The sequence below is a fragment of the Chelonia mydas genome, chromosome 1 (assembly GCF_015237465.2).
Source record: "Chelonia mydas isolate rCheMyd1 chromosome 1, rCheMyd1.pri.v2, whole genome shotgun sequence".
Taxonomy (NCBI): domain Eukaryota; kingdom Metazoa; phylum Chordata; order Testudines; family Cheloniidae; genus Chelonia; species Chelonia mydas.
Genome location: NC_057849.1, coordinates 341,981,462 through 342,006,946, shown reverse-complemented (window position 1 = coordinate 342,006,946; position 25,485 = coordinate 341,981,462). Strand labels below are relative to the sequence as shown.

The following is a 25,485-nucleotide window of genomic DNA, read 5'->3' as shown; positions in this document are numbered from 1 at the left end:
GAACACACTACGGAGCCTTCTGATGTGGTATCCTGACTCCAGCAATTATCCTTATTTCCTGCTTTGGATGTAGGCACATTTCCCCACCTCAGCTGCTGCTTCATCCCTGAGCCACCTGTCAAATAATGTTCCTAGCCAGTTGTGCTGTGAACGGCTTGTGGGAGAATCAGAGGCCAGTGACTTCCAGTCCAAACTGAGGCAGGCCAGGAGCAGATGGGGCTGATTGTAACACACAGAGGAGAAAACACACTTCCTACCCAGACCTGGTGAAGTCTCTCCTCTGAAATGTTTTAACACTAATTAGACGCTGTGTACTTGGCAGAACCACCCACTTGCGTTTTGTACAATGGGAGACTGTGCAGCCTGTTTGGGATTTTTAACTTTTTCTATCAAATTGTTGGGCCCCTTTTTAAGGGCTCAGTAAAAAATAATCTCCAGAACTGCCTGAGCTGGGCTCAGGGAAGAAGGATGCTCTTGTGGTTCAAATACAGAACTGGGTGTGAGGAGACCCAGGGTCTGCCAAAGAATCATTTTGTGACCTTGAGCAAGTCACTTGTGACTGGATGCTTCAGAGGTGCTGAGCACCTGTGCCTCCCACTGAAGTCAGTAGGGGCTGGGGGAGCACAGCAACCCTGCAAATCAGGCTATTACATGCTTTATGTGAAATGTAGGGGCTAATGCCTACTTTACAGGGGAGTTGTGTGGTTGGTTGTAAAGGGCTTCATGATCCTTAGACAGAATTGGAAAGTATCCTTCTTATTACAGCACGTCTCTCCAGGCAGAAAACGCAGAGGAATCTTCCTGGGCTGGAGAACTAATGCTTGATGCGGCTCGGCAGAATTCAGTGTAGGGAAGCTTTGGTCTCAGTCCAATCCTAGGGGACCCATGACCACACCACACCACTTGGCATCCCCATGGCAATCTCAGCAGAGAGACCAAGGCCTGTGTGGCCCTGGAGACGGAAGTTCCCTCTCCCATTTAGAGCTGGTTTCTCCGGGGCAGGGTTGAGAGGTGCTCTCTGAGCAGTAAGGGGGAAGCTTGCACCTGTTCTGGGGACAGAAGAGTTCAGACTCCAGGCCTCTGAATCCAGCAGCTTTCACCAGCACTACGGAGTCACGGGGAGAGGCGAGGAGGGGGAAACACTGCACTTCTGTTGCAGCTTTAGCAGCCTGTCCAGGTAACTGACACCGATTCCACTCGGATTCTGTGCTACTGCCGGATGACATGACCGTGGGCAGGTCTTTACTGCTAATCCTTGTTCGACCAATTCTGAAAGTGTAGGTTTAAAATGTCCCTTTGTTTGATCAAGCCCTGTCATCTCTCTAATGAGTCACTTGTTCTTTAGTATTTTACAGTATATAAATCAAAGAAAGAAGCACAGAGACCGTTGGATTGGGGCTCTGACATCCACCTCTGTTCCATGTAAGTAGGAAATAGTTTCCTCTGAGTTATTAGTTTGGGGAAATGCCTTGACTGGTGTCTATCCAGCCTGCGGAGTCCAAGCCTCCAAGCACGGCACTTGATGTATGACCTTTCCACTTTCACACTGGGACCAGCCAGGATTTTAGTCCCACGTGACACTGGAGCGTATCTTTGCTCCCTTGCAGGACTGTGCCTTACAGCTTGGATTTTTTTCTACACATCCTTGTTGGAGTTGCCAAATGCAGGGACTGGTACCCAAGGGCCGTTGAAGTTTTGGAGTGGCCAGGGTATCAGCCCTGCTTTCTGTCTATAGCAAGTTGTAAATGCCATGGCAGAAGTGGGTTCTTGGAAGGGATTTGAATGAGCCATGGGGACGATTTGGTGAAATAGTTTAGGGAGGCCAGTAGTGTGGACGAATGCACAGACGTGAGTGGGAGAAGGGAACAAAGGCTGGCAGCAGTGGTTCAGGGAGGGGAATGGGTGATAGAAACTGGAGTATGAGGATAAGGAGCTTGAACTTGGGGCATTGGGGAGCCAGTGGCAGGATTGTAACCAGTGTAATTCTTGTCTAAGCCAATTCCTTTGAGGCACTGTGGATCCTATTGCAGACCTCTAACACCTATTGTGGGTGTCAGGTTTGCCCCTGAAAAGCCAAGGCACTCCTCAAATTTGGGAGACTCTTCAGGCCCCCAGGGGAAGGTTGGGTGCCGTTTGGGGTGGGGATGTTCATTTCAGAGGAACCTGCCTTGAAGATAGAAAAGCATCTTCAATCTCCTATGACTTCCCGTCTAGAGCTTCCTGTGACTTTATTATAGGTCATTTGTTTAATCTGATTAGCCTTGTTACATGGGGAGGGGGAGGAGGGAGCTTGCTGAGACAGTTGCTTAGCTGCGTGTAATATGCTTTGGGGAAGGACAGCTTGAAGAAATAGGAACGTTACAATCCAACTTAGTGTATTGTCATTCCCTGCCTTCAGCTGCTCTGTCATCCCCCAGCCCCATGAGATGGCTGCATTTCAGTGGAGGGTGGAGAACCTCTGTGAACCCCCACATCTACCTCGGAGGATTTGAGATCCCAGGGGGAAAAGGGCTAGAGCAGTGCAAAGTATAAGGGAGCTGCCCTTGGCAAGGAAAAATGAGATTCACTTATGGCTCCGGGTGGGCATCTGACGCTGCTCGCGGCATGGAAATGAACTCGTTAACTAGGGCTGTGCATAGGTTTGGTACCAGCACTATCATGGTTGGGGGGAGACTTTTTTTTAAACTGATTCCAGTTAAAGCAGTAAAACCCCTAGTGGCCACAGCTGCATTGGTGTAAAGGTGCCTTACAATGGTATAACTTGCTCTCATTAAGAAGCCTATAGCTCAAGAAGGCACCTTTATACCAATAACTGCACCCACCCTAAGGGGGCTGTGCTGCTTTAACTGTATTGGTATGAAGTGTTTACAATCTGTGTGAGCAGACAAGCCTTTAAGGGCCTGACTTTCCTCTTCAGCGTGCAAGGGTCTCACTCTTGAGGTTTCACTCGTGTGCAGTCTCTGTGCTCAGCCCAGGCTTGCATGTTACACTTTGACTATCTAGGGGGAAACTGTAAGGCACGTGCTTGACACAATCAATCAATCCCGTCACTTTCAGGAGCACTGAACTCTCACCCCCCTCAAATGCTAGGCTACAGCTGTGTGCCAGCCATGGTTCCTGGCTACCAAACAAGCTAGTGAAAAATACCCCCCTCAGACTGGTTGTAAACACTCATTGTGCCTTTTTGAGAATATACTTCCAAGGCAGAAAGGTTCTCACGTCTCCAGTGGCTGCTGGCTTTAATGCGGGATTTCTTGCGTGGGTAAAGGTACAGTGCATGTGGACAACTTGGTGGATGGAAGCTGTTTGTGTTCTTCCCGTTTGCAGTGCATCTAATCTATGGGCCCTTGGATCCTGTAAATCCATATCCAGAGTTTCTTCAGCTCTACAGGTAAGTCTCATGGCCACATTTTAGGCACAGCTAGAGACTGATTTTTGATGCAGTGGCTGCTGTGGTGAAAGCACTGGAAGTCACTGCTTGCTGCGGTAGTTTCAGCACGTCTCAAAACACCACTCATTTTAGATGACTTGAGTTTAGGATCCGACTAATCATCCATTTGAAAATGACAACTTTAGACTTTTCTTCATCTCTGTATGAGATCATTAAATTGTTCAGTGTTTCAGTACGTAACCAGGAATAACTGGAAATCTCCCACTGCTGAATGTGAATTTGGAAGAATCTGTCAAGGGGAGATGAGAGTTCCAGTCTGGTGTGGATTCAGTTAAGGAATAGGTTTGGGGTAAACTATAGTCTGAGCAGGATCTTAAATTTGTAATTGATCTAATGGCTAGGATTAACTAAAACATGCCTGAAAAATTTGAGACCTTTGCTATAAATTGAAGGAGCAGCTCTCTTCCTGGGGTGGCTTCTGGCAGTGGATGCTTTAGTTGGGCTCTCACTCAGTCTAAGGGACATCTGACCACACTAGAACCCATATGGTGTATCATCAAACTATAGCCCATACTCTGTGGCAGTGGTTCTCAACAGGCTGCATAAAAAGCACTAGCAGAGTTCAAACTAGGGCTATTAATCGCAGTAGAATACCAATTGAAATGTATTAAATATTTTGGATATTTTGATTTCAGTTACAATACAGAATATAAAGTGTACAGTGCTCACTTTATATTTTTTATTACAAATATTTGCACTGTAAAAATCAAAAGAAATAGTATTTTTCAATTCACCTCCTACAAGTACTGTAGTGCATTCTCTTTATTGTGAAAGTGCAACTTACAAATGTAGATTTTTTGGTTACATAATTTGTTTTGTTTTTGAGTTCAATGTAAAACTTTAGAGCCTAACAAGTCCACTCAGTCCTACTTCTTGTTCGGCCAATTGCTAAGACAAACAAGTTTGTTTACATTTATAGGATATAATGCTGCCTGCTTCTTATTTACAATGTCACCTGAAAGTGAGAACAGGTATTTGCTTGGTACTTTGTAGCCAGTGTTGCAAGGTATTTACATGCCAGGTATGCTAAACATTCGTATGCCCCTTCATGCTTCGGCCACCATTCCAGAGGACATGTTTCCATGCTGATGATGCTCGTTAAAAAAATAATGCGTTAATTACTTAGTGACTGAACTGCTTGGGGGAGAATTATATGTCTCCTGCTCTGTTTTACCCTCATTCTGCCATATATTTCATGGTATAGCAGTCTTGGATGATGACCCAGCACATGTTGTTTGTTTTAAGAACATTTTCACTACAGATTTGACAAAATGGAAAGAAGGTACCAATGTGAGTTTTCTATCAGATAACTACAGCACTTGACCCAAGGTTTAAGACTCTGAAGCGCCTTCCAAAATCTGAGAGGGACAAGGTATGGAATATGCTTTCAAAAGTCTTAAAAGAGTAACACTCCAATGTGGAAACTACAGAAACCTTCCGCAGGTGGCATCTGACTCTGATGATGAAAATGAACATGTCAGTCTGCCTGCTTTGAATAGTTATCAAGTAGAACCTGGCACTGGCATGGAAGCATGTCCTCTGGAACGGTGGTTGAAGGGACATTTGAATCTTTAGCACATCTGGCCATAAATATCTTGCAATGCTGGCTACAACAGTGCCATGCAAATGCCTTTTCTCACTTTCAGGTGACATTTAAACAAGAAGTGGGCAGCATTATTTCCTGCAAATGTAAACAAACTTGTTTGAGCGATTGGCTGAACAAGAAGTAGGACTAAGTGGACTTGTAGGATCTAAAGTTTTACATTTTGTTTTTGAATGCAGGTGTTTTTGTATATAATTCTATGTAAGTTCAACTTTCATGATAGAGAGATTGCATTACACTACTTGTTTTAAGTGAATTGAAATATAGTATTTTTTACAGTGCAAATATTTGTAATAAAGTGAGTGCTCTACACTTTGTATTCTGTGTTGTAATTGAAATCAATATATTTGAAAATGTAGAAAACATCCAAAAATATTTAAAGAAATGGTATTCTATTGTTTAACAGTGCGATTAATTTTTTTAATCACTTGACAGCTCTAGTACAAACTAAAATTTAATGCAGACAATGACTTGTTTATACTGCTCTACTATATTCACTGGAATGTCAGTACAATATTTATTTCAATTGATTTTTTTTTTTTGGCACAGTGCCTGGCAAAAACACAGCAGTGGTATAAAAGCATGCAGACTACGTGGGTGATAATGTAATGCCCATGCTAATGGAGGTACCCCTTTGGTTAAGAATGGCCACACAGGATCACAAGATCTTATTGCAGTTGTATGGACCACTCCACCTCTTGGAGCAGTCTTGAAGCCTAGTCTGATTACTTGTCTACTCCAGTGCCTGCTCTCTATTGAGCATGCAGTTACTAGCTGTTCCATTCTTTCAACAGGAAGGTGCTTCCCATGTCTACAGTCTCTGTTCTGGATGACCACATTAGCCACTATCCACAGCTTGAAGATCCTATGGGCTTCCTGAATGCATATTTGAACTTCATCAACTCCTTCTGAGCAGCTACGTAGTCTTTCCCTCTCATGCTTTGGTTCAGAGGTGTTTGGGAAAGATCCTGCTTTTATTTCCAGACCGGACACTTACCTTTCCTGTGCAGAGTGATCTTTGGGTATGTTAGACTGCTGCATATGTGTAAGGAACTGAACCTTTGGACACTGGGAAGGATTAACCTCGAGGGAGTTGTGAACGACCATGTGAACATCCAAGGGAAGTTACTGATAGTAGTTCTGGTCCTGGGCCAGAAGGGAACTAGTGGTAAGGACGAGGTAGGTCACAGGGGGAGGAAAGATAACACTGCTAATCATGCTATTCCAAGACTCCTTCCCTGTCCTTGTGGCCAGAAGAAGCCCGGCCTATTCCAGGAAGCCATTTGCAACCACATGCCAATTAGCTTGTTTCTAGAACAGAAAGTGGCACAGTAGATCTTTCTCTTCTCTGAAAGTGCATTTAACTGACCTACTGAACAGACAAGTTTTAAAATGGGAAAATATCTACATTATAAAGATGTGAACAAGTAATTAGTTGTCAGGCATGGTTACCTAATTCTTCATTGGAAGGGCTTGTCTACACATTAACTATACTGCTCTAGTTAGGGCAGCAAAATCCCCTTCGTGTGAATAGTTATACTGGGGTATGAGCACTTCTCTTGGTAGAACTGTCTACAGAAGGGCTTTTACTGGCACAGCATCTCCCCTGACTAGCCCAGTTATGCCAGTAAAATGTAAGTGTGGAACAGTCCTAAAAGGCAAGTTTCCTTAACCACTATTAGTAGTAGTCAACTCCATAATGTAATAAGGTGCAAATTAAATTGCACTGTAGCCTCACCAGTATGTCATGGAAGAGAGGTGCTCTACTGTGCCAGAATCAGCCTGAAGCACAAAGTCAAGAGGGCTCTTAGATAAATTGTGTAGTATACACATAGCTTAACAATCCTAAAACTGATTGCCACTATTAAAGCAATAACTACTTTAAACCACAGGAATGTATAAAGTATTAAAAACAAGTTTTAAAAAACCCAAAGTACTGGCTCTGCTGCATACAGAGGCTTTATGTGACCTCATACTGTGGAAAGTAGTATCTTTCCTAAAGAGTTGCAAGTCCTCCCCTTAAAAGGGACAGTGTTTAACTCAGTTTTAGGCTGACGGTTCAGAACTGAAGTCATATGCCTTTCACACAGCACCAGAGGCAGAAACATTACAAAACTGATTGTCAAGCCAAGTTGGCAGGAGGACTGAGAACCACTGCTTTTTGCAACTGAACAGATTTCTAGTTACTAGCATCCCATCAAGAGGAAAGGTTTTCCAGTATGGGCTGCTTTGTGCTGAACTGAGGTTTGTCAGTTGCTGTGGCAAAACTTTTAACGATTCTATTTTATTAGCAACAATTCAACAACTTGAAACTGGAATGATCAATGTTTATTTTCTGTTAATAAAAATCTGTTTTGACAAAAGACTAATTCCAGTTTGTTTTTATCCCCTGTCAAGTCTTGTAAGGTCCACAGATGCAATCAGTCAGAGGAACATATAACTGATGACCAGGGTAGGGGTGAGATCCAGCATTAAGTATGTTACAGAGACCAGCCAGAGCTGCCCTTACTGCAACCTCATACAAAATGACAAAGAATAAAAACTCCATGCAGAAGGTCAGACAGGACAGAGCCAGGCTGTTTAAGATCCTTGAGGTGAAATTCCCCTGCAGGTATTAAAAATAGCATGACTTAGCCTACAGAGGCCAAGATGACATCTACTGGTGTTTCATCCTTGCTCCTGACAGTCACCTGCATGGTCACTCCATCACCTAATGCCAGCCTGGATCTCACCAGCACATCATAGCCACCTCTGTACACACCTGGGGACAAAGAGCAGGATTTTGAGTAGATTAATGAAATAGCTCCAGTAGTTACCCTTCAGTGACTCAAAGCCCAGCCTGTGAACCTGACAGCTGTACAGCCACAGCCTAAATCATGGAAGAATTAGTTAAAGCTGCAGCCACCTACAGAATGGAGCAAATGCTTTCAGTCAAGTAACAAGATTCAGACACACCCTCCTTAAAGACTGCTAATGTCAAATAGATTCAGGTTTAAAATGTGTGACACAGTGGATTAAACACAGGGCTAGCACCTGAAGCCCAGGCCCCTCCAAAGAGGTAGTGATCATTCCTGCTACATGCCCATAAGCAGAGCTGCTCTGGGTTCCGAGCCACAGCTGAGAAAGGAAGAGCCTGTCAGGACTCACTTGAGCCTTTCCTCCTACCACTGTGCCCCTTGCGACATTAAAGCAACCCTGGAGAATTAGCCATTTTCCTAAGGGTTAGGGCTCCATGCACAGAACTGTGTTCCAAACCCTATTTAATAGTCACTGCATATACAAACTCCCACTGGAGTCGCTAGGAATTCTGTGCACGGAGCAGATACAGAATCTGAGCCCTTAGAACTGGATACTATAGTTTTAAATGCAATTTTCTATTTTACTGTTAATAGCTGAATAAGAGAGTAGAAATAAGTTGAGTCTTTCCCATTTCATGTATCCCCAAAATGTGAGAGGAACAGGGAGTGTGTCACCAAATAAGTGCCTGGAGTGTTAGGGCAGGTTTTTAGTGAGTAAGAAGATGCACTAGGAAACTGAGAAGTGCTCTGGGGTGTTCTGGCCTGCCCCTGGAAAGCTACTGGAGATGGGTAAGGAGCTTAGTTTAAGCATTTGACTGCAGGTTAGATCCTTTCAGAAAGGGGTTTAATATACTTCCTGCTGACAAAAAGCAGCAAGGAAAGAAAAGATGGAAAGGTCTAGGCTGAGGTGCACCTAACAGCATCCTGTAAAGGCAACATGCTGTTGTACAGAGCTCTGTAATCCATTCTCTCTCAGTATTTGAAAACCATCTCTTGACCCCCTGGAAATTTCAGTAGAATAAGTTTGTGTTGCAGAGGAGTATGGAAACAAACCCATCACTGGTGGATGCTTACCAGCAAGATACAGCGTGTGGGAATTTTTGTTCTCTGGCACTTTATCGGACCTCTCACATGGCTGCATGCCCAGGAACTTGATGATGTTACTGACAGCTTCTGCATTGAGAGATTTAAAGAGGAAAAAAGGTTATTTTTACATAGTCTGTTAACATTCTGATGTCAAGTTTCCTGTGCAACTTTAATTCACAGTTAGAGAACATGTCCTGAGCATGACTTAGGGTTTAGCCAATCTAGCTCATTAAGTGGGGTGCGAAGCCTCGGGGACTTGCCAACCTTTCATTACCTCTTCCCCCATCACAAATAGTCACTGAAGAGTGCAACTTTTCCCCCAAGCCACTACTTTTCAGAAGGGAGGTGGGTGGTTTCCAAACCCATCATTGCAGCACACAGCCATGCAGCTGCCACACTATGGGTACTCAAATTTACCAGACCCCAGAATGATCTTTCTAAACTAGCATAAAAAGTCTCTCCCCGAACACCGCACATATTGTTTCCGCAGCTGGACAGTGTCCCGTCTGGGTTACCAAACAATTAGGGAGAAGGGATCATCTCACCATCAAGGGTTTTAATTGAACTGAGAGCAAAGGTTTCCTCTTTCTCAAAGTCATCTCCTACTTCCTCCCAGGCAGCTGCGAAGTTGGGCTTTAGGACCTTCTGAATATGATCTGACACTGTTACCTCCAGATCTTCCAGCTGGCAGAGAAACAAGGGAGAATTTGGGGCTGCACAGAATCATACACAAAAGGATCTTCAGTTTATGGTACGTCTGCACTTCAAGCTGGAGGTGTAATTTCCAGCTTGGGCAGATGTACACACGCTAGCTCAGACTGAGCTACTGCACTAAAAATAGCCCTGCAGCCTCTGCGGCAGGACAGAGTAGCTGCCTGAGTCCATCCCCAGGGTCCCAAGGGGGACTGTACTCAGGGCGGCTAGCCCATCCCGCTGCTCACACCACCACAGCAATATGTTATTTTTACCTCACTAGCTTGAAAGAGTTCACACACATGTCTACCGCAGCTGCAGATGTCACCTCCAGCTTGAAGTGCAGACATAGGCTTACAGAGCGGGGAGGAAGACAGCAGCATAGGATATAGTTATGACTGGCACAGGGCCAGTACACTAGACTCATTTCAGAGGACAGCTGCAGTTTAACATGTGCATGAAGGCCCTAGAAAGTAGAGGCAAAGTAATGCTTGTGGGCTTTATTAGCAAGACTTAAGACTTTTAAACAAATGTCAGTGAAATGAGCTCCCTAGCAGAGGTGCCATCCAAGAAGCATGCTCAATTACTACAACTGGAGGACACGTTCTAGATCCTATTATAAAACTAGGAGAAGTTACCTTGCAAGAAGCCAAGAGCACAAGGGAAGACTTCAACTCCCCAAAGCCTGAGGAGTTACTTTGTATGCCAACACATGCACCTCGCTGAACAGAGAGTCAAGCCACAGGGAGCTTCTAATCTAGAATGCAGACATGACACAAGAGTGCAGGCAAACAAAATAGGGTGGGGGTAGGGTTGGACAGGGTCACACAAATAAGATGAACAAAGTACACGTAAATGGAGTCACCGCACAAAGATTTGGCAGAAGCGAGGTTTTAGGAGGGATCTGAACAAGGCAAAGGATGAACAGCTGGAATGATTTTGGGATGGTGTTCCAGACAGGAGGGTAGCAGAAAAGAGTGGGGGGTAGGGAAGACACAAAAGGAGACTATGGCAGAGTGATCAGAATCCCACAGGGACAGGAAGACACACACACTTTAGGTGCGGCAAACAAGACTGAACTTACCACATATTCATCATCATAGCCATCGTCCTCTGGCACCCCTGTGTTTGGGTTGCAGTCTCGGACTGTAAATTTCATTGTGCAGCTGAAAGTACAAGCGACTGGGAAAAGGGGAGAGAATCAGGAGCGTGTAGTTTCTTTTGTCTAAACTGAGTGCTGAAGCTCTCCTTTCTCATAAAGGGAATAGCAATAGCACCATACCAATGATCTCCTCCCCAAGATAGAGATGTAGCAGATTCCCCAGGTAGCCTGGGAATTAACACCACAATTTAGAGAGAGAGTTTATTGGGGAATTTTACACTAAATTTAGGGTAAGGGAAGTTCCCAAGACAGGGAATATGCAGAAATTAAAGCACACTGGGACCAGCCAATGCCCTTTAAGACTTTGGAGTCAGATCAGATAGGTGTTCCTAGCCATTAGAAACCACGGCAATGTTCTCTAGCCATACCGACTACGATCTAGAAACCTGAACCACACTTCAGTGGTCCAGCCTAATTCTAAAACTTCCTAATGACATTAAAGTGTAACAAAAAATCCAGTCCCAAATACAATATTTAACCAAGTTAAACTAACCTCAAGCCCAGTGGGATTTTTACTATGAATGAAAGGCAAAAAACAGCCTCTTCTACCCTGGAAGAAAATTCTCTCAATCCCATACATCAATGATTTTAACCCAGTGTATGGGACAGAGAACTGCACCAGTAAAACATCTCAATCTCCTTTACACCTAGAGATACTGTGAGGCCCATCTTTCTGGCCATCTTTTCATTTGAATTAGTGTTACAAGCCCTGTCACTACAGCTCTGTGTCTAATACATCTGATGGAAGGGGGGATTCTGATCTGGTTCATTACCTTATTGAACAATTACAAAAACGGATACATTCAGTTCATAAACCAAGGGAAATTGGCAGTAATGCAAAAATTAAAGGAAACAGTTCAGCTGAATGCTGATACTCTGGCAAAACGGGCCACAAAAAGGAGGACGGTTACAAATTTAAGGCAGGCCAAGACAGAGTATCACAAGCGTCTAGGGAATGACTCTCTCCCAGTCCGGAAAAAGAGGTAACACCAGGCTAAAGGGGCAAAGCTTGGTGGAGGTACAAAGATCAGTCACCCCGGTCTTTGTTTAGATGTGGGCAGTTAAACAACAGTAACAAGAGTTTAGCTATTGAGTGAGTAACAGGATCCATGATGTGTACAGGAATAACTGACAAGTTATTAGACCAGGCATACTAAAAAGCCTAGGGAACAGGGGATCCAAAACTGAACCACCTAATTGGTCTCAAATGGAGACAGTGATTGGGACAAGGGCACCTATCCAAAAATTGGGTTTGAAGCTTGGACCACTGAATTTGAACAAGACATCTGAGTGGCTGAAACAGTGGATGAGCTAATAATTGGCTTGCATTTCATAGCAAGGGAAAGATAGAGGCTTGTTAAAACCCGTTTTGAGACGCAGGGTTTCAGGGCAATCTTTGCTACTAAAGCTCTTGCAGCTCTGAAACAAGAACTAATCCCTGTTTGTTTGCTGAATTTTTCTGACAAGCAGAAAATAGTAAGAAAAAGGGAAACCATTTCAGTGGTCAGCAGGGCGGGATTTAGCATTTTTTAGAGCTGAAAAAGGCTCTTGGGTCTGCTCCTGTTTTGGCCTATCCTTGGTTCAAAACCCCCTTCATATTGGATACAGATGCTACTGCTTACAGTTTGGGGGGACAGCTTGGCTACCTCTCCTGAATCTGAGACTGTAGCTGTGCAAGTTGAGTCTGGAAAAGTTCCAGAGGTGAATTCCCCCATTCAAATAGAACAGCCAGTAAATGACACAGAAATGACATTCCAGAGGGGCTGGCTGAATGGGGCCCGCTCCCTCACACCCTGGTGGTGGTAAGAAAGTCCAGCAAAGAGCAAAATATCCCACAGCGGGTTGGGTGGAAATAAGGAATCAATCTGGGTTGGTGATGTGAAAACATCTTGATAGAAAGACAGAGCACACGTGTAAATAATTAACCTTGTATCATTTGTAATTTGTTAAACTGTTTGTTTTCTTTCTGTTTGGAACGGGCCATACAGGGTGCCGCCACCATTTTGGGCGCCAACAGGACAATGGGTGGAGCTAAGACGGGGAGAGGGACGTAGCCATACGGAAGGAACAGCTAAAGCACAGCGTCCGACCCCGGAAGAAACCTGGGTAGAGGTTTTTGGGTCAGGGGGATGCGGGCAGGCTGAAAAGAGCGTTCCTGGTGCTGTGAGCAAAAGAAGCTGTTTCATGCTGTTTGATTCCTTCTGCACTCAGAGACGCAGGGCTTTGATCGTTCTTTGTAAATACACAAACCTGTGTCGAAGAAACACCTAGCCACAGTTTCTACTCCCAACATTCCCCACGGCCCCAAAGCTGCTCGGGTCGAAAAAGGGCAACATTAGGCTGATTCTGCTCCTGTGTTTCGTTTCAGGCAGTGTCCATATTTTCCAGTTTGCTGCTTTAATAACCTCAAGACAACAAGGAAAACTCAGTGTCCCGTTGTTATTAACTGCATTGCTCCACCTCCTTTAACATATTTTTCTTTCCATCATCCAGTATAGTTGTATGTATTTCGAAGTGTATACATTATTTTGACTAACTGTAGATCTTACACAGAACACTAGTGATAGTTTACAGAGTAGCAGCCGTGTTAGGCTGTATCCGCAAAAAGAAAAGGAGGACTTGTGGCTCCTTAGAGACTAACACATCTATTTGATGCATTCAGTGGAATCCGATGAAGTGGGCTGTAGCTCACCAAAGCTTATGCTCAAATAAATTTGGTTAGTCTCTAAGGTGCCACAAGTCCTCCTTTTCTTTATACTAGTGATAGTGAAACTTGAAAACAAAAACAAAACAATGGTAGAATCTAACATACAAGACATACAAAATTAACACATTAAATGCAAATCCTAAGCATCTCGCCAGCGTTTCTTTGAGAAGTCATTCAAGTGGCCTACACATGCAAAACATTATCCTTCCATTTGGTACCTGCAGTGGGATCATCCTGGGGCAGTCGGACGAGAGTGTAACACATGCCTGGCTGGTTGTAAGAAAGGCTGGCTGCTGGGATAGAGCGAATCACATCGTAAGCATCCGATGGTTCCATCTGCACAGTGACCCTCTCTAATAACTGGTCATTTAGAGTGTTTGTGCAGTCGAACTGCAAAAGTGAAGCATAAAAAGGAGGGGACTTGAGTGCAGCAAACACTTTTCTATTAAACATTTTCTGAAATCAGCTACCGTATTGCCATAAACATGGAGAACATCCCACCTCATTACCAATCATGCTCTCTGTGGTCCTGATGGCAGGGAGAACTCTACAGACTGACTCATGTCTCCCGCACTCTTCATTTTCAGGACAAGACTGCTCTTCACTAGTCTAGAAGCAGAAGACTGGAGGTCTCCAGGTGTCACAAAGACTCAACTTGGTCACCACTATAGCTCCCACTAGGACAGGATGTTCTTCTCCAGCACACACTAAATACCAATGCATTCATGAAATACCCAGTCTCTAAAGGGTCCCTTTGGAACTCCAGCAAATGTACTTGTCTTACCTGGAAAACCATATGATTAGTGAACACGTGCTTAGTACAGCAAACAAAGTATTCTGTTTCTGCCTCTGTAAGCTGCACTGGCTCAGATGACTTGAATAAGGGACCCAAGCTCTTAAACTCAGGAATGGCAGCCAGTTGCTCTGCACAGAAACAGATGGACAGTGTTAGACACCTTCTGGTGACAGGTTTGAGAATCACCTCCTTCCCTACCAGTGGTAAAATACTTGGCATATCCACACCTCCCTCCACTGGTCTTCAAGCATTAGAGCAGTGGTGCTCACACGTTTCCTCTCACGTCTCCCCTCCCCCCAGTAATGGCATGTGTCCACACCCGCATGGGCCAGAAATGGAGTTGCAGCCGGGCTGGAGGCTGAGAGTGGAGCCACAGCCAGGGGTAGAGAGCAGGGGCCAGTGGCCGAGCTGCAGCCAGGAGCGGCGCTGCAGCTGGGGCCACAGCTACGACAGGGAGCAGGGCTGGAATGGAGCTGGGGGGCTCCCTCCATGCACACCCGCCCCTCCCTCATGAGGGCTGACCTAGGCCCTGCTGTGCCCCCCGAAACATCCCTCCGTACCCCCCAGGTGGGCATGCCCCACAGTTTGGGGACCACTGCTTTGGAGACACCATTGATCCCCTCTTCCCATACCTTGGAATATGTCGTGGAGGGACGGAGCAACTTTCTCAGGCTTGCTGGCCACTAGTGCAATTTCTGCAGGAAGAGAAGCAAAGATACTGTGTGGTAAAGTTCCTCAGAAACTCATTTCAGGCCCCATTAAATCTTCCCCTACAGATTCACTAAGCAGTCATGTGTTCCACACATTTTACTGCATGTTGTTTCTCATCCACTTTTTTGCACGCACTAATCAAAGCATCGCCTCTTCTTCTCACAATGTGTGGCCTCCCAAGAGAAGAGAGATTAGTGAATCACGGTAACAGAATCCCACCTTTGGCCAGGAATTAAACGCTGTTGCCTTCACCAACATATTCGGAATGCAGGTCTGCCTCCAACTCCACGCCCACTCCAGCTACTGTGCATAAGTCAGCAGCTGAGCTTTGTTGTATGAACACAGCATTGCACAAGACAGGCTACCACTTCTCAGAAGGCACCAGCTTACTATTTACTCTGTTCTCAGGAGACTGTATCATTAATCTGATTCCAAATCATTAATTTCCCCCAGCCTCCAAGATCTAATGGCTAGCATGAAAGAATTATATGAAAGTTATTTCTAAAACACTGGGAGATCAGAAATGCGTTAAGCATGAAACAGAAAACTAGCAAAACCCTTTTAAATATTTTTGGTTTACAGAGCTCTTCTAACCCTTTAAAGATCCAGAAGCTGTTCATAAATTACACACACAGCAGCCCGGATACGCATGCGCCTCTGGGGTAGAAGGCAGCAGCAAACACTGCACTAGAGTAGGAGAGAAGACTCTGGGCCAAAGACACTGGGGCAGGCAAACCACTTCTTCGTATGGAAAATGCCCTGCTTTCCAGTGTCAAGGAGACGCAAACAGGACCTCATCAGACCAAACAAACCAGGAGCTAGGTGGTATTAAATGTATCCATCTCCAAAGGGTGATGGCTGTGCTGACCCCGCTGTGATTGGAGCATGCAGCTTCAGGAAGTCCCCCAAGTATTGGGATCATAACCTTGATGCTTGGTCTATGAAGCCAGCCCCTTCTCTAGTAGGTGCTACTTAAAGGAAGCCTGAATATTACCTGCTTTCTGTTCAAAGATTGGTGCAGTAGCTAATGGAACTGTCTTCATGTCAAAAGGCTTGTCAGAAGGCTCCAGTGTGTACTGGTGCAGGGCCTTCTCCATCCCAGGAACGGAGACTGTCAATCCTGCAAAATACAGGTGATTAATACAAAGGGTGTCTGCTTCACATTAGAAACTACAAGGTGCAGGGAGGAAGCAGAACACTCAGTGCTCACTACACTGGTAAGAATTTAGGGCTGTCTACTTAATTGGAAGCTGTTGAACAGTCCCAGAATTTGATCATCAGGCCTGTGTCTCAACTACCTCTCTTCTGAAACCACACAAGGAAAACGTCAGAAAGGGCTTAAAGCTCCTCTACATCCTTGCAGTTGGTTTGCGTCAGTGAGTTGGATGCATGGAATAGCCTGGCATAAACTAAACCTGGACTGTATTTAAGAGAAGGCGGCAAAAAGCATTTTAACCCCATGGTGAGCAGAGCACTGCAAATGCCTTCAGATGTTAAAGAGCTTAAAAAGTCTGCTCTCAACAAGGCAGTGACAGAAAACTGGCACATAGATGGCACCTGAGGACGGAAAGGGTTGACATGCAGCATGAATACATCGTCCTAGGAGTGGCAAACTGTTCTGCAAATACATTGTGTCTTAATAATAAATCCTTTGCATGTACAACATTTCATCCAGGGACCCCAAAACACTTTACAGCCAATCACCAGCCCCCTCACCAAGATTGCCTTTTCACCTTACTCGCTGTAAAATGGGGATAGGGGCCTTGTCCAAAGTCACACAGCACAACCGTGCTGGAAACAGAACCCAGGAATCCTGACTACCGGTGCCTATGCTCTAGCCACTAGACAATACTCCCTCCGCAACTATACATTACGTAGTATTCAGATACTTTACTCAGAAGTGTTAATGCCACATATGTTTGGCTCTGTTCATTCCAGGCATCTTGACTGGAGTTATCCGGGTTGCATTGGAAATGATTGCTATTTGTAATGGAATCAACCCAGAAGATGAAACAACAACAACGTACAATAAGAAACGTGCTGCATTCACTTCTATTACCAACCATTAAAGATATAGGCAGCGTTCAGTGCAATCTGCCTCTGCTGCAGCACGTTTAGGTAGAATGTTGCTCTGTCACGAACTTCGTCATCGCTGTCCATCATACACCTGTTTGGGGAATGAGCGCGTTGGGGTCAAAATGGTTCAAAATCCAGCACCATGGACGAAAGTCTGCGCTTGATACTGCAATGCTAGCCTAACCCCTCTGATGGGTTTACAGATTACACGAGGAAAAAACCTCACACAGTATTATACCTGTGATCTATGTAAATACTCTGTGCCATCCCGCATCTCTAAAATATTAAAATCCAAGTCTGTTTAGCACAGTAATTCACTTGGCTTCCTTGTGCACACAAGAGTCTTCTCTATTATGTATACGGCAGTCACTTAAAGAGTTCATACTCAAGTGCAACATATCAAAGGAACTGAGGAGACCAACAATTGGGTTGCTACCCTGTAAATCTGGGTCAGGTTACATAAAGAACACACCTGCAGCCCATATTTTGGGGCTACTGATTCTGACAGGGGTTTGTAGCTGAGGCCTGGCCTGACACGAATAATTAACACATGGAGGGAGGCCTCATTTTTTGGAAGATAGAATTAGGGACATAAATGACTCAACAGGTTGAAAACAGAATGTTTATGCTAAATAAGATAAATAAATAGGTCAGTAGGCTAAGTTGACTGAATGTCTGAGCCAGCTAAGATAAGAGGGAGAACACACAGGGAATTAGTTAATATGAAATAGATAACAAGGGAAGTTAGTCATGTAGAGATGAGGTAAAGAGGAAGTCGAACCACGGTCAATGCGTGGACAACACATGGTGCACAGGGATTGGTTCCTGCAAAGTAATCGAGCCAATCCAAAAATATGTATAAAAAGGGAGACGGTTTCTGTATAACTTCGGAGCGGTGATGTACCCTGTATCCATCCCCCCTGCATTTGAGTTTGGTCAACTCAGCATAGCACTGCTGCATGCCAAACAATGATATCTGAGAGATAAAGGCTGGAGTCAAACGAGTTCTTGGGAAGCCGAACGGAAAGAGGTCTTGGAGGGAATCCCAACAGGGTTTTAAAAAGCTTTATTGTCAGATACATGAACCACAGAACGGGGACACATACATCAACATGGCTATCAAGTCATCTTTTAGGAATTCAGTTCTAGGTAGATTACAATTACTACTATATACACAGGGTACCTTTCACCCCAAAAGACCTCAAAGCACATTTCATTACCCATTGAATTGCTGCCCACCGCTGAAGTGAAACATGCTAATTGTTTTAAAATACACAGCAGTGCTACGTAAGTGTAGGTGACTGTTTCCAAGTACAACTGACCGTACAGAGAATATTAAGGAGGCTGGATGGTTTTACTGGACATTGCACAGGACTGGGAGCCTGGAACACCTGAGTTCCAATCCTAGCAGTCATTATTTGGCCTTGGGCATGTTACTTAACATAACAGTAAAGTGAGTTAGTACCTATTGCTTCATGGGGCACGAAAGCAAAAACATCTGTAAGTCACCCCCTTGGTGAATTACCCACAATGGCATGTTTTAAGAACAAGTTTAACACCAGGAGTGACTCAAAGGGAATAATGCCACCTTCCAACTCTATCTCCTGTTCAGCATATCGGTTCACTTCTAGTCAAGTCCTGACTTGGCTTGACCCTGTTTAGTGTATTAAAGAACAAAGCACACGCACTGGCATTTACTCTGCTCACCTCTGCAAAAGCACCAGGATGCTTGGAAGAAGGCTCTCATTCTGGGCCCCAAACTTTGCTAAAGCACTCACAGCAGCTAGAAGAGAAAACAAAGGGATAGAAAAGGTGTTCAATCTGTAGCCAGAAGTCTATTCCAAAACATGCACAGAGGATTTTTAAAGCAAGCATGTATGTGATTGTCATGAAGCTACAATCAGGGAGGTTTCTCTTAAAATCTGTGCTTCACCAATTGTAGACTCTCACACAAGGGTTTGAAGAAACATCCTTTAATACTAAAAGGCGCCTGGCCAACAACCCTGGGGCCTGCCCTTCAGTCACAGAAGAGGGACAGGATGGGAAGCACCAATACAATCTTCCTCGGCATCATACCCCACCACACTACTTTGCCTCAAACCAGTTCTGGAAGAATTATCTAGCAGTGAGGGTAGTTCAGTCTCCATAGCACGTTCCAATCCTTGGCTGCTCTGGCACTTGCCGTCATGGGTGCAAATACACACGTGCCCGTTAGAAAGTACACTGAAGCAAGCTCGTTTTCCATAGGTGGCAGTGACTTTCCTCGCTACTGACCTGGGACATCAGATTGGAACCAATGACTTCAAGATGAAAGGCTCTGTATCCCAGTACCTATCCCCTAAAGCAGCCAGTCCAAGCTAATAAAAAAAAACCCAACCTAATTTGACTTCAACTCTGGTTTTGAGGGAGCTTTATATATGCAAAGGGGAGAATTTAGCTCTTTATTAAATTTCACTTTTGAAGATCCTTCGGATAGAAAGATCTGTGGCTACGATGCTGAAGTTTCTGTACAACAGGTCTGTGTTGGGGCGTCTACCCCCAATTAACTGCCCATGCTGCACTTGGAGGAGCAACCTGGGAGCAGGGAATTAGACAGGAGGCTCAGCTGGACTGGAAGTGGAGGAACCTGTATAAAGCCCAGGAGCTGAAAGCAGAAAGGGGCTGTACGGGAGTAGTCTGCAGTCACTCCTACAGTGAAGGGAGGTGTTTTGGGGGCTAGAGAGAGTATCCTACAGTCACTCCCGGGGAGGAGGGAGTTTGGGTTGGCAAACCCAGGGAAGGGGGAGAGCCAGAAAGGTGGGAAAGGCTCAGGGGAAACTCAGCAAGATATGGGTTAGGGCCGACCTTGGCTGCTGCTGAGAGAGCCCCTGAACTGGAACCCAGCATAGAGGGCAGGCCCAGGTTCCCCTGCCAGCCACTGAGGCAGTGGCACTAAGAGGCAGTGAATGGGAAGACTGCCCAGGATTGCTGAGAAAGACTTTGGTATTCCGGAAAGGGAAAACACATGACGTGACCTGGCCGGAGGGCTGAGTCATGAAGAGGCAGCAGCAGCAGCCGCCCATGGAGTGAGAGTGGGGCTGCAGACCCAGAAAGAGAGGCAGAGGACGGCATGCAACTGCAGGTGGGGGCGTCGACCAGGAAGTGGTGCCGTCCGAGCAATGAGTGGCGCACCCCATGACAAGGTCTTTATGGCTCCCATCGGATGCTGCGTATCTGGCCCCAGGCCTCAGTGCTAAAACAATGGCACTCGGTAGAATAGGATTCAATACAATACAATCTGTTTCACAACAGAAATGTAAGCTCAATTTTAATTCCCCTTCCTAACATACTAACTCCTCTACTGGCTCAGAGTGGAGTGATCTAAGGGGTATGAGTATATTCCACTCTAATCTGAAGGTGGAGGGGGGAAAGGCAACTACCTTTAAAAACAGTCTGAAGATTCTCTGTGGGAGAAAGGAGTGCAACAGATTTCAGAGGAGAGTTCTTAGAAGAAAAATCACTTTTCCACAGAAACAAGAGACACACACTTCAAGTCCTGAATAGCGTGGCTTTTATGATGCCAAGTCTGACTGTACAGATTCATGCATCAACTTAAAAGAGTGGGTAACATTTCTCCTCCTTACTCATTGTCGCTACTTTACTTTTGACATTGATGCTCACAAGGGAAGAGCCAGAAGGTAACAGCTATACATAGCAGATGATGATCACACCCCCTAGAGTAGAAATATTTAGCATTCATGCTAACATGACATGAGAAGAGTTAATGCAAACAGCCAAGAGCAGGCACAGTGAGAGACAGCTGTGGACTGTTCCTTTAGAGCACCCATTCCCTCCCACCCCAGCACCTTGTTCCAGACTCCAAATTTGCACACATGAAGCCAATCAAGTATTTAATTGCGTAGCTTACCAGCTCTCACTGCTTCGTTCTCCAGAACTACCCTGTTGAAGATGAAGCGGATGTATTTGGATGGGGATGGGGTCCTTGGCCCTTCTTTGCCCAACAGGTGAAGTATCTTTGTGGCTAGAACAGTGTGTTCACAATCTTCAATGAACTCACAGAGGTGAGCCAAGCCCGATTCCTTACTCTCGGGATTCTCCTCGATAATGCTGATTATACAGTCCACAATGGCTCGCTTGTACTCAAAGCCACCCTACGACGGAAAAGGAAAGGATGCTCATCCTGCAGGTGCTGCTCAGAATGCAAAGGCAGCCCTTTATTGTACAATAACAGGTGCTCATTTGCCCTCATGCTATGAATACAGTTTCCCTCCATTAAGGAAACAAAAGTGTTCATATACACACAGAATCGGAGGAGGAGGAGGAGGAGGAAGAAGAGGAGGAGATGGGCTGGGTGTCCTCATAGGTCCTTCCCAGCTCCCTGAGGCCAACGCAGGGTTGTTCTTGATAATACATTTTATAAATGTTTATCCAGGCCAATTTTTGATGTACCAAGCGATTATGTCAGCTGATCTGAAATGTGGCAAAGTCACATATCAGACAGCTCAGGAACCGAAATAACCAAGGTCTTGTTCAGAAATATCAATCAAGCCCCACTGATGCTGTCCAACCACCAAAGGAAAACACTAGCAACATAGGATTCCCCCTATACCACCACAACTACATGCTAGTAACTACATGAGAAAGGCTTTAAACCTACATCATCCCTGAGCATGTTGGAGAGGAAGGTCATCATTACACTGTGTTTCCGTGGGTATTTCTGGCACAGAGCACTGATGGCCTGCACTACCACCACCTGCAAGACAGAAGAGGACACAGGACTTTAGTATCATGCATTAAATTCTCTATGAGACGTAAGAAGCTTCTTGCAGACACATCACCTCAAGCTGTGATCTTGCCAGATATAAGCTCAGCATTCAGACAGGAAACGCTAGGTGCTAGTGATTCAGAAGGTGGCACTCTTACCTCCAGCTCGGTACTGAGCCAATGTGTTAGCATGATGCTGGAGGAGCGGTTTTGAGTTGGAAGTCATAGGCCTCCCCACTTAGTAATGGGAGATCCTATAATGCTTTTGGAAAGGGCAGGAATGATTTTCTAAGAGCCTGGCCCAATTTCAGTTTGGGTAATTGTGTTGTGTTATAAACATTCCCTCTGCAGTTTCAAGTACATCTAACATTCATCCCCTCTCCCGTCTTACAATGAACAGTGATTACATAGGTTTGTTGTGCAGAGGTAGACAGTTGCCACATCTCAGCAACTACATTTCACTGGGTGTGTGTGACGGGTGAAGCAATTCCTGTATCGTTATAGTGTGTGTCCTCCCATACCCCATGGGGGACAAATTAACCAATGGTGTTAAGAGGAGCATCTCCTGCAGATCTCTGCCTCATTCTGGGGTCTAGAGGAATAGGATGTGATTATGCTATTAAAGACTGATCGGAAGTACACAGGGGGCAGAGGTAAGAATGTGTAGGCAGCCTTCATTTTGGTATTTCCTGTCGAATGACCAGCCTTAGTAGGTTTTTTCTGGAATTTGATATAGTTTAGAGACTGTGTGAACTATCAGACATTAAAGTGTGCTGGGGTACACCTGGGTCAGATGTGCTGGATATACATAAAGATCATTATCGAAACTTAAAACCATCCTTCCTCCCACAAGACCGTTACAATCGACAGTTCCTTGCTACAATGGTGCTTAGAGTGCATTGTAGTTCAGTCAACAGCAGACAGAGAGAGTGTTTCTTATCCCACAGGATCTTATCCCATAGGCTCTTTGGGGAAAAGGAAGAGAAGCAGAAAGGTGGCCCTCTGCTTTTAACAGACTGTATCTCAAGAAACGCCAGCTGGCTTCATGGTATAAGGCTAAATGACTGAAGGCTTCTCTGCAACTGGGAAAGCTTCACAAAACAGGAGGAGGAAAATCTGCAATAGTAAAGGTCAAAGGCCTCCCATGCCTCACCTTAAACTCATCTGATATTTCTGACACAAAGGAGGAGATCTGTTTCATGAGCCTGTCTACACTGCTCTCACTCCCTGTTTTCAGGAGTGTGGTGATGGCCAGAGTAGCAATGCTGCGGTTTGAGTCAGTAATCAGGTTTTCCAGGTCCAGGTTGCAGGCAGTTACTGCGGATGGGTGCTTCATAGCCACCTGGAAAGAAAAAAAATCTGTCAATAATATACTAGAGCAAGGATCAGAACATTTGCTTTCTGTTCATTCATCGGGGCCTAGTGCTTGCAGAACAAACTGGCCACATATACATAGACCATGGCTGTCAGCAGGGACCACACCAGACCCCTTGATCTTCAAAACACACAGGCCTCAGGCTCTCACTTGAGCTGCAGAAAACTCCTTTAGCTGTAAATAGCAGGTAGTTATAACGAGCAGAGCCAGAAGTAGAGGGAGACATGGTTACATGCCCTACACCAGCGCAGGACACTTGGAAGGGTTGGTTGGTGTGGTAAGCACTGATGTTGCTCTATTTATGTGTTCCTAACCTTTGCAGTTTGCCAGCTTGAAATCAGGTCAGATTACTGTTTTACTCGCTCCACACTCTTCCAGTTCAGACACTAAATACAGGAGCCAAATCACGAGAGTTAGAGATTAATGCTTTGTACCCCAAACTTGAGAATCCCTACTTTCCTATGGTAGAAAGCACTGATTTATAGCCATAGCAGATCACAAGTTATCCAACTATAAGGTGTCATGAGTCCCTTGATCCACAACTGAGCATCACTAGCCTGACTACTATCGGATAGTTTTTTGTTGTAGTGGAAGGCTGATCTGTCAGCATGGAGAGACTGCTCATAAAGTAATTACATGAGTAACAGTCCTACTTCCTTAGGAAACACCTTTCAGCACAGAAGTTTGGTTTCCTTTAATGCTTTGCTTTGCACACTAAGATTTATACCTTAACACTTGCTTAAGAGATCTCACAAACTCACCTTGTTAAGGGTCCTTACAGCTGCATATCTCAAGACAGGTTTGGGAGAACTACAGAAGAGCTGCAACACTGAAAATAAAGCATTTAGAGAAGTGACTTATGATGTACGAGTTTACAGAGTAGAGTGTTTCAACAGTCACTGGCTTCCAGTGCTGCAAATCCAGACGCTAACATGCCTGGGAGAAAAGACCAATAACCTTGTGACCAGGATACACTTCAAGAGTGCAGCAGAGAACTACTTCAAATGACATACAAGGGGTAACAGGTTCTGAATGATGCAGGACTACCACACTCCAGTACACAGAGCGAAACACATAAGCATCGCACAGTTCCAGTCAGTTTCACCCACATCTGATGCTGAGAAAGAGATACACCTGGAAGAAGCAGGGGCAACTAGAGAGAAGAATGTCCAGTAGTCCGCACACATAGGTTGGCTCTACTGTTGGGGCATTTAAAGGTCCTAGTCAAATATGTATTGCTATCTATCTCCTCATACTGTTACATTCACCATCCATCAACAGTTTCCTAGTCTCCCAATCCAATTTAAATTTCACCTCCCAGTTTTCAGCTTATTTCAAAGACATGAGCTTTTCTACCACCTGGAGTTCATATCTACCAATCCACCCTCCTCAAAATCTTCCTCTGTCCCTTCCCCACACCCTGACTTCCCTTAGTTAGGGAGAGGATAAAGTATTCTGTCCCTTTTTGGTGACCAGGCTCTTGACCCTTCTCTTTCACCCAAAGCCCAAGTCATTTCCCATCCAATTGTTTCTAATTTAGGAGAGAGTCAGGAAAAATTACAGTTGCAGATATGAGAGAGAAAATGTATTCTCGTTAGTAGTTAATATTTTAATGTATAGTATAGCAGATGTTACACTTCAATTTCTTGGTCGCGTGATCTGCCACCTTGCCTAGCCTTAGTCCTACAGTATGACAAACCAAACCTACCCTGATCTCCTTCACTGTTAAAATATCTTAGCCAACAAATCGTGCAGCAATAAAGTATTTCCAGAACATCCCAGCAGCAGAGGGCACAAAGGGTTCATTCCTTGACTGACCTGACACAGCAGGGGCCAGCTCCCTTGGTGTGCAGTTTGGAAGATGGATGATTGCAGAGGCAGCTTCGTAAATAACCATCTCATGTTTATTTCGCAGACAGCTCTCAATGAAGTCAAACAACGGACTTTCGTGCCTGCCAATGAAATGGAGTGCATACAATTTCAAACAGAGGCACTCTTTATTTCATAGTAACGTGATGAAATATTTATTAACAAGTTCTGCTACAACACTATACGGATCTCTTATCTGGGGACAGACATGCAATCAGATTTTTTTTAAGCTAAAGTCATAAGTTACAGTATTGACTCTGCTAGCACATAGCTCAAACAATTCACATTACCATGTTTCCCTACTTGTAATACAAGACTAATGCTTGGATACCCAATAGCACACTATAGTATGGTTCTATTAGCGAGTACATTAATCTCTAAATATGTCCAGACA

The 25,485-nt window shown here is 44.8% G+C and overlaps 2 protein-coding genes across 7 annotated transcripts in view; one reads left to right on the top strand and one right to left on the bottom strand.

The window, feature by feature from the left end:
• The window catches only part of MEST, a 31,881-nt gene extending 24,464 nt beyond the window's left edge, over nt 1-7,417 (top strand). For 5 of the 6 annotated variants that reach the window (XM_027818307.3, XM_027818308.3, XM_043521155.1 and 2 more), the window contains 3 exons: nt 1,346-1,422; nt 3,328-3,391; nt 5,849-7,417. In XM_027818307.3, the coding sequence (XP_027674108.2) occupies nt 1,346-1,422; nt 3,328-3,391; nt 5,849-5,966 (259 nt within the window). In that variant the 3' untranslated portion in view covers nt 5,967-7,417. Of the gene's footprint in view, nt 1-1,345; nt 1,423-3,268; nt 3,392-5,848 lie in introns of all 6 variants that reach the window. The other variant, XR_005223826.2, reaches the window with a different exon arrangement.
• Nucleotides 7,368-25,485, bottom strand: part of COPG2 (COPI coat complex subunit gamma 2) — a 36,263-nt gene continuing 18,145 nt past the window's right edge. Inside the window, exons 10-24 of the mRNA XM_007055945.4 lie at nt 25,041-25,174; nt 23,984-24,051; nt 23,001-23,189; nt 21,741-21,836; nt 20,991-21,234; nt 18,791-18,866; nt 17,071-17,174; nt 16,002-16,127; nt 14,929-14,991; nt 14,285-14,424; nt 13,719-13,890; nt 10,716-10,813; nt 9,484-9,622; nt 8,927-9,025; nt 7,368-7,815 (exon numbers count right to left, since the gene is read on the bottom strand). Coding sequence (XP_007056007.1) covers nt 7,685-7,815; nt 8,927-9,025; nt 9,484-9,622; nt 10,716-10,813; nt 13,719-13,890; nt 14,285-14,424; nt 14,929-14,991; nt 16,002-16,127; nt 17,071-17,174; nt 18,791-18,866; nt 20,991-21,234; nt 21,741-21,836; nt 23,001-23,189; nt 23,984-24,051; nt 25,041-25,174 — 1,879 coding nt within the window. The 3' untranslated portion in view covers nt 7,368-7,684. The remainder of the gene's footprint in view (nt 7,816-8,926; nt 9,026-9,483; nt 9,623-10,715; nt 10,814-13,718; nt 13,891-14,284; nt 14,425-14,928; nt 14,992-16,001; nt 16,128-17,070; nt 17,175-18,790; nt 18,867-20,990; nt 21,235-21,740; nt 21,837-23,000; nt 23,190-23,983; nt 24,052-25,040; nt 25,175-25,485) is intronic.